At 36.9% G+C, this 20,417-nt stretch overlaps 1 protein-coding gene across 4 annotated transcripts in view; it reads right to left on the bottom strand.

Moving 5' to 3' along the window:
- Positions 1 to 4,736: 4,736 nt before the first annotated feature.
- Positions 4,737 to 20,417, bottom strand: part of pdm3 (POU-domain protein pdm3) — a 233,417-nt gene continuing 217,736 nt past the window's right edge. For 3 of the 4 annotated variants that reach the window (XM_083120397.1, XM_083120398.1, XM_083120396.1), the window contains 5 exons: positions 13,674 to 13,757; positions 13,271 to 13,363; positions 11,819 to 11,955; positions 7,851 to 7,978; positions 4,737 to 5,385 (listed from right to left, as the gene is read on the bottom strand). In XM_083120397.1, the coding sequence (XP_082976523.1) occupies positions 7,854 to 7,978; positions 11,819 to 11,955; positions 13,271 to 13,363; positions 13,674 to 13,757 (439 nt within the window). In that variant the 3' untranslated portion in view covers positions 4,737 to 5,385; positions 7,851 to 7,853. The remainder of the gene's footprint in view (positions 5,386 to 7,850; positions 7,979 to 11,818; positions 11,956 to 13,270; positions 13,364 to 13,673; positions 13,758 to 20,417) is intronic. The other variant, XM_083120400.1, reaches the window with a different exon arrangement.

Consider the following 20,417-nt stretch of genomic DNA (forward strand, 5'->3'; position numbering starts at 1 on the left):
TGAAACACCACTGCAATCTATGTATTTGTGTGTGTGTGTAACCAGGATGAGGAGGAGGGGGGTATGCATGATGCACATAGGCGCCGACGCCATGGGCTTAGGGGGGCTTAAGCCCCCCCCCAATGTTAATGATGTGGGGGCAGAGCCCCCCAAATAATTTTGCTTAAGAGGATCTAATGTATTATTTTGCTTCTCTTGTAAAGTTTACTCTGAATTGTGCCACATGAACTTAACTTTAAATACACATTTCAAATGTTCTAGACCATCAACTTTGGGGGGGCTCAGACCGCTAAACCATCAACTTTGGGGGGGGGGCTATGACCGGAGACAGCAAAACACATGACTTATTACTATATACTAAGTATATAAATATTATTTACTATTTTACATATATTAATCAGACACATAATGAATTTAGCTAACAACTTGTTAAAGACTGTTTGGGAATCCCCTAAAATAATGCAAATATTTACGAATATTATTGATGTGAATGAGAAGGCTGGCCATACTGGACTGCGTCCACTTTGCCCTCGTCGGTGGACGTTGAGAGCCTCCAGTATGCAACAGATCTTAAGGAACTATGAAAACCTTCTCAAATTTCTTGAGAAATTTTCTGAAGAAGATTCTACTTACGCAGCATTAAAATGTGCTGGATACCTGGAGACAATGCTTCACTTCAAGACATTTTTCTTTCTCTCCCTCTACTGCCATGTGGTGGGTCCAATAGAAGAGGTAAACTGTAAGATTCAGTCTCCACGCATTGGTGCTACAGAAGTGGAATCAAAACTAAAATACTTGACTGACATCTTTCAAGAAAAGCGAATGGGTTTTGAGTAGTTCTGGCTGAAATGCACAGAGGGCAAATCAAGCCTCGTTGATGAGCCAGAATTGCCCCGGCAGGATTGTCCCTAAGAGACTTGAAAATCCTGATGCTACCAAACATCACAATTTCTACACTCCAAAATAGTATTAGAAATCAATATACACTGACGTGTGTGACACAGCAAAATCATGTGTTAAACAAGGACATGAATGTATAGGACTACAAAAAGAAACAGCCGTAGAGAAAGACTTCATATCACCTGTGAACAGTTGCACAACAAACTTTCAGCAAACGCGAGATTTGGATGCCGACAGTCTCTCCTTACACATGTCCATGCTTGGTGATATCGCCAAACAGAAGAAAGTGGTTCTAACTACCATGCGTGACATAAGGAAGTTTCTTTTGGAAGACACCACCCTCCAGGAGCCAAATTCATGATGGTCCACCGCACTGAGCCAGTGACGACAGCCACAGCCGAAAGGCCATTCAGTGCTATTAGCCGACTAAAGACATATTTGAGATCTACAATGATGCAGAAGAGACTAAGCAGCTTGGCGGTACTCCACATACATCAAACTGTGCTTGATAATTTGGACCTGAAACCGCACGTTGATGAGTTCATAAAAAATAACCGCTGCGTAGAGCAACTTTTGCTTTATTTTTAAATCATGTTCATATGTTTTTGTTGTGTATGTCACTTTATATCTTAGTGAACATGCTATTTTTTTATTATTGCAAAATTAAAATTTAAAAGTAAACTATTGTAGCAAGAACAAACAAGTAAAACTATTTTCCTGCGATTTGTGTTAGCATTTATGTAAATAATTAAATAAAACTGTTAAATATTCGTTATTTTCAACCCATCACATGTCTGTTTGGGACATTAAACACACCCATGCCCTCGACGGGACTCGAACCCGAGACCTCTGGATCAAAGCGAGTTGAGTCGACCACCCAACACGCTCGGCTACTGAGGCCAGCATAAAACTGTTCGGTTGGTCTCTTAATGTAAATACATACTTTTCAATAAAAATGTTAATTGTTATCTAAAAAAACAAATGACCAGACATAAAGAAACTTTGAAACATTTTCTAAACGTTTTTCATGTTACATTTCATTTGCATGAGGAATATAATAGCTGCTTAAAAACTGCTATACGAAGACGTAATTTTTATTTTTAAAAAAAGGGAGTGAGTGAGTCATTCATTCATTAATCTGTTGCTACTCTAAAGGCTGAGGCCACCCCACATCCCTGATAACAAGGGAAAACCAACTATGATGCCCACAAGGAACAACAATACATTGTTTCAATCAATATTATTTATTTCTGACATTCAAAGACAATTTACATCATTAAATTTCTACACACAACAGACTAGTCTATATTTTTTATAGCAGAAACTTACATTGCAAGTTATGAAATATATATATTTATAATATTTATATATATATACTTTAATACATTCATCTTTAATTATAAAAATTGAATAGGAACTTTGGTTTCATTATGGGAATATAAATTCCCAAATTTCCCTATCACATGAAGTGATAGGAAGAACTAAGAAGATAAAACAAATGAGAAAACAAACATGGCCGTGTTGCTAATAAAATGGCAGTTTTTACAGGTACATTAAACATAAGGAAAAGTCATTTGAGAGATAACAAGTGAATGTATTATAACTGAAAAAAATAATTGCTGAAATTATGCTTTTGAAAGTGCTAAAAATATTCATATTCTGTATATTACACTTAAGTAAATTCATACACTAGAAAAAGAATACAAAAATAAAATTTAAATTGAAGAGAGTATGAGAAACTAAATTCTGATTACAAAGCAAATACTGTTAGACACAAACAAACATCCATATCATCACATTCATTCACAGCTCTTCATTTTAGGATTTTTGTCTATATTAAACTTTTGCTAATGTGTGTATCTGTGATTTTTAAATAATACGAGTGCATTATCGGTCATGATATTATCGGTCAGAGGAAAATATCTTTCAAACCACTGTTTTGCTCATCAATTAAATAGGAATTTTTTATGTACTTTTAGAATTGTTTAGGAACAAAAATAAGTAAAATGTTCTAGTTGGCCCTCCTTCTATTTTCACTTGTAATATATTTTTAATCGTCATTTCTTGTTCACTCAAGAAAAAAATATACACTTGAAAAATTACTTAGTACACCTGAGTTATATTCCAATGAATACTTACACCATAAATTGTGTTATTTCTTTTACAGTTACATTTGAAAGACAGTTATGTGATGAAAAATACAAAGTATCAACAATAATTTTGTCACAAAGTATTTGTATAAAAAAGAGAACAGAAATCTCACATTGAGATATAGAACAATTAAGAGTAATACAAAGAAGAAATATAAAAAGAACTGCACACCTCTCAATTTGATTTTTATTTATTTGTATATTGACATTCAAAATTTCAAGAACTGAAAATCTTTTATACCAAAAAAGCTTGCAAAAACTTTTATGGAAGGAAATTACATATTTATATGTAAATAAAGCAAATGAAAGTTTGCAAATTGTGTTCTATTTTGTGTTCATAATATAGAAGTTTGGTAACCCAAATGAAGGCTATCTACATCCAGAAAATAAGATGATGTGCTTAACCAAATTCTGCAGAGATGAAGAACATATTGACTTCTTAGATTGTTATTTTGAATTCAAGCCTGCTCAGTTCAAGTGATACCTTTTCTATACATTTTATGCAGATAATCTGGATCTATTTTAAATTATGGTCAAGAGCTGTGAGTATTACTAAGTGATAATTTAAGGAAGGTGGAAGGAAGTAAAATCCTGACTACCACAGACATTACAAATACAGAGAAGAGCAAACAATGTAATTAAGTGTATGATTCAAAAGCTTATTTGTAATTCTCTATGAAATTTGTGAAAGTGTACAAAATATTGCTCAATACCAATCATATAAAACAAATCTGCTAATTATGCAAGAACATCATCGAAGATTAAATCAGTGTGAAATCAAACAATACATACATGTGCCGGCCCCCATGGCAGAGTGGTTATCACAATGCACTACGACACCAGGGGTGTTCGAATCCAGGTCTGGGCATGGATGTTTGTGAGTGTCCATTCATCATTTTCATCATATCATAACTCATCCCCATCTTCGCAAATTATCCAAAAGTGGCACAAAAAGTGAAGTAAAATAAAGGAAACCAATCAGTCAATCAATACATACATGCAATTTGTCTGGTATGAAGAATTCTTTAGCAATATGTACCTCTGTGGCCAATGGTGCCAATTTTATCAATTTACTATAGTCTAGCTGATATATCCAGCAGATAACGTAGCTATGGGAGTTACTGGTAAAATGGAATGCATGGAAGTAGATATTTGACTGAGTGGTTCTCTATTTCCTTCCTTTTTAATATCTTGGAAAAGCGAACTGGTATGCAACAGGAATGAGTGAAAAATAAAATGCTGGGTTATAACAGATACAATAAATAAGTTTCCTGAGTATCCTACAATATGGGATATGCTTTTGATTCATAACTCACACAGAGCAGCTATTCCATACTGCATCTGCTGTGCATGACCTGCTTTTTTTCTGTCGGTGCATAGTAAAGATCCATGTAAGACATTTTGCTTAGCATTTATACAACATATACATCACACACAATTATCAATGAGCTTCCAAACTTGTATAATTTTTAATTCGTATAAGATGCTAATTTTGGATTGTGGGAACCCAAATGCTTTATCATTACATAAACATTCCAGTACTTGTATGTTGGTAAGTTAATTTAAACCTTCAATATAAAAAAGCGGAAGCGGCCCCGGCGCCTACCCAGCATCGAATAACATGGGGGAAACCCTGGGGGGTAAAGGCGGTCAGGGGCGTGATGCTGATCACATCACCCCCACTCACGACCGGATCAAGAAAGTGTGGGGCGTTACCCCCACACCCCCTATACGCCTTCATGGCGTGGTGCTATGCACAGGGGAACACTTTACCTTTTTACCTTTTTTTATATAAAAAAGTCTATTTAATGCTATTAAACCATGAAGTGAGAGGTAAGAATTCAGTTTATATTCTATCTCTGAGAAACATTACAGTAGAAGAGTGCAAAAAATACAACAATATTAAAACGTTTGTTTACTTTGCATTTATGTATTACACACATCCTCTGTTTCTACCCTGCACAGATTGAGAAGAACATCATGTTGATTTGATTACTTACACAACAGAACTGAACAAATCATGCCCTTTTTAACATGTAAAAAATAAATATATTTTCAGAAGAATCACATATAAGTGGGAAAGCAACATTTGTTCGAGAGAATAGAATGCAACTTGATAGAGTAGTATACAACAAAATTTACACTCACACTCCCTTCCATGCAGTCACACAAACATGAGCACGCACTTATGAAACTTAGAATGTTGTGGCCATGTTCCTTTTTAAAAGTTTTTATAAATCCACAGCATATTTGATCACTTGATTCTTCTTCAGGAATACTTGTACTAATTTTCATGGGTGTTTTCAACATCCAAAACAGATTCTCACATTTGTTCCTATAAAAAATAAGGTAGTAGCAGGATGAATTGACTCTGAAATTTCTTATTTACAAAATAAGAGGATAAGGATAAGGGAGTATAAGTTGGCACATTTTATATTAAAAAAAAACAACTTAAATAATAACCTAAATGCTATATGCTTTTCTCAGCACGATTTGAAAGCTTTACAATTGCATATTGTTTTATCAATAAAATTGCTGATAATTTTGTGAATGCTATTTTGTCACTTTATTATCATTTGTATAATCATAAAAGAAAAATTAATGTAGCTTGCCCTTGCAAAATAAATTTCTGAAGGGAATGTGATGACTTTTGGGGTTGGCTCTAAGCTATCAGTTTCAGATACTTGTGTGTCATTATTGTCACTATGAATGCAGATAATTAAACTCTTCGACAACTTCACACTGAATCAAGGTTCTGATCAACAAAGTAACTTATATTCATTCACTATTTACTCAGTTCTATGGTTTACATGACATAATAGTCTTAAGGTACATCTGTGGGCAAACCTCTCTGCGGACATTGTAAGTTGCAGATTTTAAAAGTTAATAGGCAACTAAATAAATAAAACACTGGCATTCAGTGTTTTCCCCATTTTCATAAATTTAGTAATCTCCACCTTTTGATTACATAAACAGTGGGTTAAATAAGACCTAGATTTTTTAATATTAATTCTGAGATTTGTTTAACATACTGACAGTATGCTATCTTCTTGAAGAAATTAGGCAGTGGATTAAGAGAATAATCACTAAAATTATCACTAATCCATTTTACAAAAGATGTTTTCATTCTGTAGCATAACAGGAAATTTGGAACCATATTAATCTCTTGACCAAAAATTTAATTTATTACCAGTTTCTGTATTTGCAAACATTCTAAAAATATGCTTTTTTATAATTATTCACTGGTTGCTTCAAAATTGTTCATACATTATTATTAATAGTCATGGAAACTTCTGGGTTGTAACAACCATATTGGCTTTCAATTGGATCATTACAGGTGTTAATGTTATATTTTTCAATTTTTGTTTAATTACTTTGACATTCCTAACTGTAAAATCTACTGAGCGGCTGAGATAAGGCAGATGCAGATTTTTCTTTCTATATATAACTGTTATGAATGTTCCATTTATCTGATCTGACTGGATTTCCTCTTAATCACTTTTATCAATCTACTAATGCCAACCTATGTGGCAGAGTGGTTAGCATGGCATGCTACAATGCTGGGTTGAAATCCCAGTCTGGGCATGGGTGTTCTTTGTAAGTGTTCCTTCTTCAATTTCATCATATCATCACTCATCCTCATCTTTGTGATTAGATAAAAGTGTCAGAAAACGAAGTAAAATAAACCAAATTCAATCAACCAATCAAAGAACCTACTACGTATGTATGTTATACAGTGCATCCATTTCGATCTTCAGCCGAGAGATCGGGAGAAGCATGGCGGGCAGCGCTGGCGGAGATGCCGACATTTGCGGCCTGTAATGCCCGCTTATTTTTATGGACATATGCAGACATTTATATAAATATTGCAAAACGAGCACTAACCTGTGTTATAATTTATCATCTGTAATTCATCCAAGTTCTGCCCTTATATACACAAAAAAAATACGCTTTAGAAACGATGTTAAGAGCCACAGATAATAAAACATTTTAATCATAGTTTTGACCAGTAACGTCCTGCTTAAGTTTATATCCTTGAAAGAGTTTTGTGCCGATGGGGATCGTTTGGAGGTTTCGAATGTGCAACACTGTATCAAGATTACGCTGTAGACAAAACCGTTAAAAGTCAATGGTGTTCGTGAGCTTCCGTGCAATCCAAAATCTCCGAGCTAGAGTTTTTTGTTCCTTCGCTACAGAGCTGTGAATATAGTGGCGAGCAGATGTAAACCAAGAGCGTGTTAATTTCGTACTGTGCGCAAGAGTGTTATTATTGGTTACTTGCCGTTACTTGTTTGTGTTATTGCAGTGTGTATGTGTGTTGTGTCAGTGAGAGGATTGGAATGCCAGCTGCAAGGTTCACGTTACGAGGGGGGCTGATAAGTTCTCGACCCGACCCAGAAGGACTTTAGCTACAGGCACGAAAGTTTCAGGCTATTCAACGTATTCTCCCCAAAAGTCTACACACTTGGCACTTGGTGGATATCAGTTTGAACAACTCTTATAACGCAGGTTAGTGCTCGTTTTGCAATATTTATATAAATGTCTGCATATGTCCATAAAAATAAGTGGGCATTACAGGCCGCAAATGTCGGCATCTCCGTCAGCGCCGCCCGCCACGCTTCTCCCGATCTCTCGGCTGAAGATCGAAATGGACGCACGGTATATGCACAGAGAATTTGAAGATTGTTGCACATATGTCACATTTTTCAACAGCCCTTCTTTAAGTCATGCACCTGTGAATAATAACAATAGTAATTGTTAATTTGTTACTAAAAAAATACAAAGCATTAAAGTACTCACATTCTATGCAACACTTTTAGACATCATCCTCACTGTGTTCTTAAGTGCTTGTCTTTTATTACAAAACCATATTCTGATCACTTCTCTTTCATACCCGAGTTGCTGTGCAAGAGCTGTAATTTCTGCTCCTAAAAAACAAAAAAACACAAAAACTTCATAATATACATTTTTATATAAATGGAGTTGCAGAGGTATTATTAAAGAATTTGTTGTACAGCTATAATGGAAAAGGACATAGGATGACATTATCAGGTCTTGTCTTCATCACGTTGTAATGCACAGCTCATTTTGTTGCAAAAAAGGGCGTAGCCTCCAAGGAAGTATTAACAAACATGTTAATACATGTCTCTACGGTCAGTGTTGCCAGAAACAATTGATGGAGAACAAAAAGTACTTTAACCAGTATTTACTGTAAGGTGGGTGGGTAGTTTTGGGGAGGAGAGGAAAGGGTTACTGGTTGGCTAGGTTGAGTCCGGGGGGTATAGTGGTGTGCATGCCTGCTATATAGGCCCTTTCCCATTGCCTGCGGAAAGATGTGCCAGAGTGGGGGGGGGGGGGGGGTAAAAGATGAATGATGGCAACACGGAAACAGTTATTGAAGGTGGTGTTATGGCTGTTGATGTGGATGGCAACTGTGAAATCGGAGTTTTGGGTGGAGGAATGGTGATTATTGATCCTTAGGTTCAAGTGGGTGGAGGTATTGCCTAAGTAGAAGTTGCTGCAGATTTGGCAGATGAGGGTGTAAATCAGGTTGGATGAGTGGCAGGTGCCCTTAGGGTGAAGGGTGAACTCACCTGCCACTGTGGGGATCAGAAGGGTGGGGGAGGTGATAAGTATGGGGCAGGTCTTGCATCTGGGTTTGTTGCACCTGTGAGCTGGGGGGAGTGGTGTGGAAGGGGTGGGAGTGTTTCGGACCAAGATGTTTTGAAGGTTGGGGGGGGGGGCTGAAGACGACCCTTGGTTTATCCCGAAAGATGTCCCTGGTGTCAGGATCACTGTGCAGGATGGGGAGGTGGGAGTGGAGGGTATGTCTGATTTTCATAATGTGGGGGTGATCAGAGTAGGAGGGTTGGTTTTGGGTTGTTTGGTGCGGTTGTGGGAGGTGGCTCTAGTGATTTGTTTACTCTCAGAGACCAGGGCCTCAACTCATCCCCCTCATCCCGCCAAAACTACAACCTACAGCTGCACCAACCCCTAACCAACCGTGGCTACCCCTCCACGCTCACCAACATACAAACACCCTTCACCCTAAGGGCACCTGCCACTTATCCAACCTGATTTACACCCTCATCTGCCAAATCTGCAACAACTTCTACTTAGGCAAAACCTCCACCCACTTGAACCTAAGGATCAATAATCACCGTTCCTCCACCCAAAACTCCGATTTCACAGTTGCCATCCACATCAACAGCCATAACACCACCTTCAATAACTGTTCCCGTGTTGCCATCATCCATCTTTTACCCCCCACTCTGACACATCTTTCCACAGGCGATGGGAAAGGGCCTATATAGCAGGCATGCATGCCACTATACCCCCCCAGACTCAACCTAGCCAACCAGTAACCCTTTCCTCTCCTCCCTGAAACTACCCACCCATCTTACAGCAAACACTGGTTAAAGTACTTTTGTTCTCTATCAACTGTTTCTGGCAACACTGACCGTAGAGATGCTACAGTCAGTATTCTGTGCCTCTACTCCATGTGACGCCGATCTATCTATCTTCTACTTTGAAAATGCGACATATATCGCGAAATATAGAATTATTTTTCTTCGTGTGGTAAGTGTTTACTGTCTCCTTCATCATTTGTATATATATATATGTACTAAAAAAAACAAAAACATTAGATACTTATGTTCGGTAACAGTTTCATACATCGGAGACACATTTCTTCAATTTTACATAAGAAACTACTTACGGAAATGAGTTTTTTCAAGGTTTACAACGTTCGTCGAGGTATTTTCTTTCATCTGGAATATATGTATTTGACCGGGAAATCATGTATTTTTCAAGAGAAATATCTCAGCGAAGCACAATTGTCATTGCATTCATTTGCTTGCCCTACGACAACCGGATGCTGCGTATGTTTGATGATGTCAGCCCCTGTCAGTGTTTCAACCCCCTTTTTTGTTTTAGTATGCTTGCTTAACCCAACCAAACCTAACCTAACCTTATCGGAAATGGTTTGTGGGGCTATCCATGTATGGTTCGTGGGGCTATCCATCAGCTACCCGTGCATAATGTATAATTTCCATCGGTGACGAACATGATATAGATCGACCACAAGGAAAAAAACCTTGGGACGAGAAGTCCCCGCGCAACTTTCCCTTCTTCCCTCCACCTCGGACCATAAGGAAGCATGGTAAACTCTCCCCCTCCCCTACTCGCGGGGGTACGGTGCACATGACTCGCGGGTCTGCGCAGGTTGTTTTGCTCGTGGTTCCACTATAGTAGGTATTTTTCGGTGAAGAAGGTTGAAACACTGCATAACCACAACGTGAGTCAAGATGTGCCCGCCATACTGTGTGTTCTAGAAGCGAAGAAAGGAATAATAAAAAAAAGCACTCGAAATGTGAAAAATTGCATTTGTTTTTGTGTAAAAAGCATAATGGCACCTTGAACTATGTTCTGCAATACACAATTGGTAAGTACGAACCATGCGAAACACAAAATATGCGATTTTAATGTGTCTCCGATCTATGAAACTGTTACCCTTATGTTCAACAATTTATAGGTAAATCTGTTTTTCTTTTTCATTATCTATACATGCTAAAGGTCCCGGGTTCGATCCCCAGCCGGTTCAAATCCGGGAACTTTTCTAACGTAGGAAGCGGCCCCGGCGCCCACCCAGCGTCGAATAACATGGGTACCTGGGGGAAACCCTGGGGGGTAAAGGCAGTCAGGGGCATGATGCTGATCACATCACCCCCACTCACGACCGGATCAAGAAAGTGTGGGGCGTTACCCCCACACCCCCTATACGCCTTCATGGCGTGGTGCTAAGCACAGGGGAGCACTTTACCTTTACCTTTTTATTATCTATACATATATGCGTATATACCTATATATATATATATATATATATATATATATATACTTGTTCTTATTTGTATTGATATGTAATCCTTTTTACGTTTTTCTTTCTCTCTCAATGTATACTCTTTATTCCATTGTATTAATCTTTCAGACAAGGGTCTGTTGTAAGAACGGCCCTAGAGGCCGAAACATGCCCGCTCCAATAAAGACGATTTTATTATTATTACTATTATTATTATTATTATTAACTTGTATAGTGCACATGATACAAAGGCAGGACATCCATCATCCTTTCAACTTCTAGCCACCTTTTAGTTTACTGTTGTGATGGTCCTGCAGATCCTCACACTATGATTTAATGTTTATTACAATATGATTTTATGTTAGACAGTTCACTTTCTGATAAAAGTTGAAAATTTGTGTAATAATTGCTTTTGAATACTGTTGATACATATTACACCTGTTGTAACTGACATGGTCAGTCCTACCAGGCATTTGGGATTAGTAGGAACACAGACAGATATGTGTTGGTGTGAATCTTTCATCTGTGCATATTTAAAGTTTTCAGACTGTTTCTTTTATCTACAGTGGATGACCACATGCCAGAACTTGATTGCATTTAACATGAAGTCATGACCTCCCAATACAACCATGTAAAATAAGATGTGTAATTTTTCAGAGTTGGCGAGCCAAACTTTCGTTCTAAACCTGCAAGTATCTTCTAGTTATTTCATGCATGAGTATTAGAGAGAGCTATATGGTCCTTGCAATACCCAATTTTAGTTCTGTGGAAATATACTTTTGGCTCATTAAAACAAGCTACATGAAAAATAATCACATTGGAATGTCAAAAATAATTAACAATAAATTTCCTTCACATGCAGTGTGAATAATGTTATCTATTCTTAGCACTAAAGGAAAGTTTTGTATACCTGATGGATGCGTATTCCTTTCAAAATGTGCATTCAATACTTCTAGAGCTTGTGGTGTAAAAGATGTCCTTCGTTTTCTTTTCTTTGATGGTTCAACACCAATAAATTCTGTAAGATTATGCTGCCCACTTTTATACCTGTATAAACAAAGAAGAGGTGCCATATTAGTGCTCTTGTTTATACAAACATTCTTAGGTATAGTGAAAATTGCAATTAAAGATAAATATACAGTTTTATCCACATGGATTTAATTATTTATTTATTAACATTTATTTTCTATGAATAGCACACTATATTAGTATTTAATTTGCCAAAATTTTTGAGATAGCAATTTACTAAGTAGATTTCTAAACTCATCATTTTAAAATAAGATGATTACTATGAGAAATTGCTACAGTATCACCATTGTTTGGAAACTTTATTATTTAGCTTTGTAATGAACACAATCCTTCCATGGTATATTTTCAATAATTGTTCATAAATATATTTTCAATACAAGGTATAAATCATTTATATTATTATTTTTAATTTCTCTGTAACAAATTGTTTCAATTTTAACAATAACATTAATTGCGTACCTAGATACTTAAGGCTCAGCTGGACCTTCAGCCGATGGCAGGGCAGCTGTTTTTTAAATTTCCTCTCCTTTCGAAAAACCAATACAATAATTCAAAGTCTGAAAATTACATATGCCTAGAATTCCTTCTAGAGCATTTACATGAATCCTCATGTGGTTTGCTTTCACAGTTGTCTAGATATTATCAATAGTTTAATAGACTTACGTAGCCACAAAAACTATTGAGAATATCTAGGAAACAGTGAAACAACATGAAGATTCATGTGAATGGTCTAGAAGGAACTCTAAGCATATGTAATTTTTCAGATTTTGGAATATCATAACGATTTTTCGAAAACAAAGAAAACTTAGGAAACAGAAGCCCTGCTGTTGGCCAAAGGTCCAGCCAAACCTTAAAGAGAAGACAGCAGACAAAGAGTCAGATGTATACAAAAGAAGTCAACTGGATGCACTTTTTTATACAATAGTGAATAGTAGTGGTGACTGGATATCAAAACTTTAAATGGAGGGGGGGGTGCAAAGGACAAGCAATAGTTGATAGACAAGAATTAAGAGGCCATAGTGGGAGGGCAAAAAGTGGAAAAACTGGGGAGCAACTGACCCCCTTTATTATTGCCACTGGTAGTGAAACATCTGGTATAGAACAAAGGTGTCACAAAAATGTGAGACATTCCTACATAAAATGTATTGTCTTCCAATATTATCATAGGGTGAACAATTAGGAAAAAAGATGTGAAATGATGCAGCTAATGCAGATGAGATGTAATCAGAATAAAATAGTATTTGTATTTTCGTTATTTAGTGTCACTAGTTTTGGCAAACCACAACAATGGGAATGAAGGACGATTAAATGAAACTGATAAAGGGACACTCACAAAGAAACACCTGTGCCCAGGCTGGGGCTCAAATCTGGAACCTTCTGTGGCAAAATTGTGAGTTGATCACTCAACATGCTCCCCCACGTGTTTCTGGTACAGACATATGGAAAAGAAAAAGTATATAAATATAAAACAATGACATTAAGTTTAATATTAGGGGAGGATGGAGGAGGAAAGGCACCAGAAATTATGCATGAATGAAGAGAAGAAGTATGAAGGAAAACCAAGGACAAGATTGAATTAACAAATTGTGAAAAGAGAAAGAAGATTAAAAAGTGGGAAAACATGGAATCAGAAAAATGGAGGGACAGGAAAAATGGATCAACATGCCAACCATCCAGTAAATGGAAATCACATATGATGATGATGATCTATGCATTTTCAAGGAAACCATACTCACCTCTCCTCAGCTTCCTTCATCCACCTTTCAAGAACAGGTTTGATCTTCTGAGCACTCTTTGGAGTGATATCTAGCTTTTCAAACCTGTTAAAAGAACACAAGGATACAAATAATAACAGAATTTACACTTTTAATAATAACACTTTTCTTTCTCACATTGTAAAAAAGGTTACTTTATAAAGAACCAAGAAATTTTGTCAAAAAGCTTTGCATTTATTTCTATTGCTCATACGACATGACACATTTTTTCTCTCAGGTCTGTATACTTCCTTATGTTTTATTCATATAATTAAACTTTATCTAAACATGATGGCAAACCATGGTACTAAACAAATATCATTGCTGTGGATAGTGACGGAGTTTACGTATTTATGAAAGTATTTGTCAATTTGCAAGAAGTTACCACTTTATAGGGAGATATCAGGGTTAAGAGTGTAAAATTTAACCCTTAATTACTATTGTTGGATTATATTTGACCCAATAGATATTTTGGTAATTGTCATAAATAGTGCATGATATCAAACTGAGCCATCTTATTGTCTTTTTCTTGATTATTTCAATTTCATTGTGCAACATTATACTAGTTGTCCCATTTTGTATTATATATTTTGTATATACATTTTGTATTATATTTAAATAGGGCAAAAACTTTACTTCATTATGTCAGATATGACGAGAAAATAGCATTCACGTGGCAAAAATCATGATAGCAGTTAAGGGCTGAAATTGGAAATAATGTTAATACTCAATATTGAGAAGAAGCAGAACAAAAATATGATTTTATCGACAAGACCAAGATAAATTTTAAGGGAGTCTCTCAGTAATATAATAACTACCGATATCATATCAAATGGTTTTCATATTTTTCATTTTCAAAGGGTGTGCATATTAAATAAGGCACAGACAGTGTGGCACCAGATTTTTTGGTGTGATTGGGCTACTAGACCATTGCCAAAGAATTGGGTGGACTACATATGCAAATAAAAATGAGTTTTGATATTCACATTACTATTATGCGATCAAAATAAGTAAGGTTTCCACTATATGCCTACTCTTAGTGCAATCTCTGAGTGCTGAGTATGTGGTAAGGCATCACTTATTAGCAAGTTCACTTAATATACAGAAGTTGGATATTAGGAGGGCCTTGAGAGTTTGTGTGAATATACTACTATAATAAGTTCCTAACTGCACTGCCTCTATATTAACTTGCTTGGTACATTGGATCTTTCTGTTCTGTATTTTGCAGAAATTATATTAAACTGTAATGGAAGTGGCATGTTTAGGACACAGTCAGTGATTGTGTTCTGTCCTCAAGCTATGAGAAGTGTGGGTGCAGTAGCAAAATTGGGAAGCAAATTTCAGGCTGAAGAAATTTATGACATTTAAATGGGAGTTAATTACTGCATTGAGGCTGGTTTATAATTATCTCCTTGATTTCTAACATTAACCTCTTGGTGCCCAAGTATCTCGATCGAGATACTTTCCTATAACCCCCAGGTGCCCAAGTATCTCGATCGAGATACCTTGTTATGCTCATAGTTTTTACGTTATAATGTCACTATTTTTTGCTGGAACTGCGATTTTCTTCTTTCATATTATTGTTAACACATATATGAAACAATAATGACTCTTGCAAGTCTTGGTGTTGAACAAAAAAGGCGGGAAAATGGCAGTCTTTTTTTTGTGCAGCTTCCTCTCAAAGAAAAAAGAATTCCGACAAACAAAGGCAGGATTTGTTGTTCTAAAGCAATGCGTTTCTTCCACCACTGGAAACTCGATTGGTGAAAAGTTTGCTTGTTGGTACCCGAGGTCACAAGGAACTTTCCTCATGTCAGCACAAGGGCAGGGGTGAAGGGGAAAAGTGGTTGAGGAAAACTGCATTGTAACAAAGCAAAGATTTAGGCATGCACAAAAACAGGTCTTTGTTGTTGAGCACAAGTGTTTCTCAAGTGGCTGCAATGTGACCTGCATTGTCTAAAAATAGACAAGAAAGTGCAATATTTGGCGTGCCTAAGGCAATTAGCTTCCGATCTACAGTTGTTTCAAGGTAACTATGCATTTCGTTGAAATTCGAGACTTGAATCTGTGGCAGTGGCACGCAGACATGTGGTCTTGGGGGTATAAGTCGTGTTCTATTGTTCATATGATAATAGTGCAATTATTTTCTTGTTCCTAATACTCCAGCGATTATTTCCATGTGTATTTTGACCTAGTCCTGTATTTTTTGTCAGGTTGGGGGAGGGGGCGAAACCCCCTTTTTTTCAAAAAATCTTGAATTTTCCAGTTCCTCCCCTCCCCTCCCTCCATATATATGCCGAATGTGCATAAATTTTATATAGTCTGAATCTATGGTTCATTCCGTGTATAACGATATATTATTCGTCTGTCTAGGGCAATTAGGCTCCGATCTACAGTCATTTTTATAAAACTTTGCATTTTGCTCAAAATTAGCCTGGGCAACCAAAGCTTACCTGGCGAAAGAGGGTCGGGTACCAATTAAACCACATTCTTTGGTTTAATGTGGTATCCCTCCCATGCTATCAAAAACTCAAAAGTTCCTGTGACAATCAGAGACAAGAAAAATATTGTCTGTTAGAAAGATAAGGAACAAAATGAACACCAGAGGACCAGCACTCAGTAACATGTTATTGCCACATCGCAGTTTAATCCACACATGCAAATTTTTTTTTATTTTTTATTTTTTTTTATCAAAGACACTTCTTTTGTAAAATGTTCATGGTAATTCTTAGAATGTTGCATACATTTGTGCATTCCTGTATAGCATATTCACAGTCTGGCTACCCCACAATGTTGAGTTGACATAGCCTATATGAATGTCACTTAGTGTCAACTAGAAAGGTCAGTGTACGTGAATGTCAGGAAAACAACTGACTAGACCAAACACAGTTTAGAAATAGCTGCAGTGGTGCAGTTGGTAGAGCAACTGACTGACATGTGGGAGACTGGTGATCCCATGAATTTTTTTTATCGATGTTAGCAATATAGTAATATTTGGCATAGTAGTTCTGGGACTCACTTAGCCTCTGTAAGTGTGTGACCCTGAGGGTAATGGTGCTGATCAAACCACCTCCATTTTGGCTGAGATCAAGCATGCTGCTAGGTAACCTCATGGTCTACAGAAGGTTGTTCGGGATATATCTGAATGACCTTGCGATGCCACTGCCACCTGCTGGACTGACAGTGCAGCTATTGTTATCAGCTGTGTATCACAGCTATTGTTATCAGTCATGTATCGCAGCTTGCAGGTGCTGGAGTGTTGTGCACATAGCTGTCATATGGTGCATAAAGTGAACCGTTATTGGGAAGGGTATGTCATTGTCATTTTCCATGCACATTTCTTGATGACTGAACAGTAAAACAGTGTCGGGAGAATGGTTTGATAGTCGGGAAAACCACTGTGAAAGAGGTAGTGTCCTGCTGCACACAACAATGGCCTATTCATAAACGTTCAGCCATAAAAGGCACCCTTATGGGACATCAGTGAAAGTATCGCCTGTTGTGCTCCAAGAGATTTGGCGAATGGCATGCCAGGAAAATCAACCAACCCAATGTGAGATGGCCAGGAGGGTGCATGTGGTTCCTTCCACTGTAAACATGACCATCCATAACCATCTCAGGCTGCGGTGCATTCATAAGGCCCACATGCACCACCTCCTCCAATGCCACATTGTCGAATACAGGATCAACTGCAGAAGACTATATGAAAGACACCTGGCAGGGTCCAAATGGAGGACTGTCGTCACAATGGATTAAGACCGCAGTGGTCACATTCGGTCGATTAGGAGGAAGTTGCCGATACATAAGATGGACAGAAATCTGAAGGTGAATGCTGGCTACTTTCAGTCATCCATTATGACCCCCATCTTCCATACAGACATCCCTCATTTGTATGAAAAGGACACCCAACAGGTGCACATTCATGGACAAAACTTCAAGCCATATAGCCCGAACATACCTTAACTTTTATCAGGAGATGTAGCAGGAAACAGGGATCTGTGTTATCCCATTTCAGGACAATCCAGCAAAAAGCCCTGATGCTGGTCCTATGGATTTCACTGCATTAGAACTATTGAAACGACGTCAAACATTGCCATCCACACACCCTCCCCAGTCTTTAGAAAGCATGCAGAGAGGAATGGGATAGAATTCTCATGCCCATTCTCCAACAATGGAAACTCCAATGTATGCCAATAGTCCACAATGCTTGTGGTCTGATAGAACACAACTGGTGGTAACGGCATGGCATTTCATGAGGTCAGTACACCTTGAAAGTCGTTAGAATATATCCCGAACTACCTTATGTAGTACAATGCACAAGACACAACTATACTTTTTACTTCATAAGTTAAAAGAGAAGAGGCTATTATTCCTGTTGGATTCAAGCACCTTACTGAAGGTTCCACATGTTTCCAAGATGTTGCTCTTTTGCATGAGCCACTGTTGTGTAAGTTGGTGACAATAGCTGTTAACACAAGTCTTCATGCATCCAGTTAATGAGACAAATTGAATTTTGAATCACTCCTTTGTGTGTTTCGTTTACATTTTCTTGCAGATGTAGCATTCTAGTTAATATAATCTATGTGTTATATAATTTGTGTAGTGTCCTTTTGCAACTATGAATTTCCTTTCAATGTTGCACTTGTCCCCATTTATCAAGCCTTAGGTGTAAAGGAGATGGCAATATACCATCCACAAGTACCAATAAAAAGTATTTAGATAATCCCAACATCCTCCACCTGTGCAATACGCAACACTATCTGTCCTTGGAAAAATAAGCCCCTCTGCACCAGAAACTGAGTCATTCAACACAAAGAAGAAACAATTTCATCCGTGTGACATAGTGAAGTATTCCACCATATTATCAAGTGAATTTCAATATGTTTTAGGAAATATATAATAGACACGAAGTTGGAAAAATATAACCAGAACCAGTGAAATGAAATGTGACTGACATAAGGGAGACTTTCCTTTCATTCCTTACACATAAAGTGACCAAGCTGTATCACTTATTCACATGAAAAGTTTGTTGAAATTTATCCAGTTGATCACTTATCCCAGGAAACAAATAATGTACATATATTTTTACAAATGTTAAAATTAATACTTTGCATATATTCCTTGTTTCTACTTTATTTACAGTAACAAGGTAAGGAACAGTAAACATGCATATGTTTTACTGGATAGTTTGAGTAATCAAGAACAATGAGTAGAAAAATATTTATGAAAGAACTATGCAGAATATGTAACAAAATTCTGTGAAATAGCTTCTGCAATTCTCATGATTCAAACTTTGGGGCAATATTTGTGTATATACACGGTTCTGATTGTTCATGAGTAAATATGAAGTTCAATCAATACGCTCTGTCATTGGACACTATATCAGTTATTCTTGCCAGTCTCCATGGCACAGTGGCTGTGCTAAGAGTCGCAGGTGTTAGAATTATGGGTAAAGCACAGATGTTTCAATGTGTTTGCTTCCTCATATATGTAACCAATTCATCACTCATCTTTATGATCGTGATTAACCTAGGGATATATAAAAGGGATAGAAGAAAAGTAGAATGGAAGCAAAAGTTAAAAATTTTCTAGAGGTGTAACCTGGTAAAAATGAAAAAGTAGCATTTGTGCTTCCTTTATACTACATTCTCAATTAATGAAGATTAATTGCATTGATAAATTATATATAATATATTAAAGATTTTTAAGTATTTACTCTGTATAATATGGCGTCCTTGGTTTGAGTTTGTCTGTAAGTTCACTTTATGCACAGAAAGGCTAAAAACGACTGGCCCTACAGTTTAAAGTGGGATCTGAACCATTATGTGCCTCTACCAAGTACCAAAGCGAGGACCCTTTGATTACAAGGCAACGACGTTACCACTATGCCATTGGAGAGGCCCCATGGCATAGTAATGTAATAACACTGTCCCCTTGTGATCAAGTTCCTGGCTCGATTCTCAGTGTAGGCGCATCACACAGTAGTCTGGATCCCATTTAAATTGTAGGTTCAGTCTTGATTAGCTTTCTGAGCATAATACTTATAACAAACTTGACTGCATAATGACAAGTTATAGCATGTTCTTTTGTAAAAGGCATAAATGCCAAAACTCTATTCCTTATAAGAATGAAGTGGATTGTTAGTTAAAACCTTGGCGATAGTTGGAGGAAGGGTTGCTCTTATGGTTTAACACAGAGACGATGAGACAGATGAGGGCAAATTTACTTTGAGCATTGCAAGGATATGTTTACTAAACTTAAGAAACAATTACCCAATAACAGACTTTCTGATCTCAAGCTAAGTAGCACTCTGTCTGATATCATGAAACATTTGTTTATAACTGTTTTTTTCTAAATCATATTTTTACATTTAGAATGCAAGTCATATGCTTCTAAGACAATTCATACATTTGAATAATGACAACCAATACACACTTACAAATAAATACAGAATAAAAAATATATAATTACAAACATTTAATGAAGTTTAGAAAAACAGAATATAGATAGAAAGGGATAAAAAGAGAAATAAATTAGAACCACATGCTTCGAGTTACATGATACCTTGCCTCACTATCTTAATCATGCTTTGGAAAGCAGCAAATACAAAATAAGGCACGTAACTACTGAGTCAACCAAGTCTACAGCATGCAACAACTAATGTGCCAATGCCCTGGCTTGAATGGTAAATAAATTAAAAAAAGAAACAGTGCTTTAAATTATTAT

This window comes from Lepisma saccharinum, chromosome 4, assembly GCF_977018435.1.
Source record: "Lepisma saccharinum chromosome 4, izLepSacc3.1, whole genome shotgun sequence".
Lineage (NCBI taxonomy): Eukaryota > Metazoa > Arthropoda > Insecta > Zygentoma > Lepismatidae > Lepisma > Lepisma saccharinum.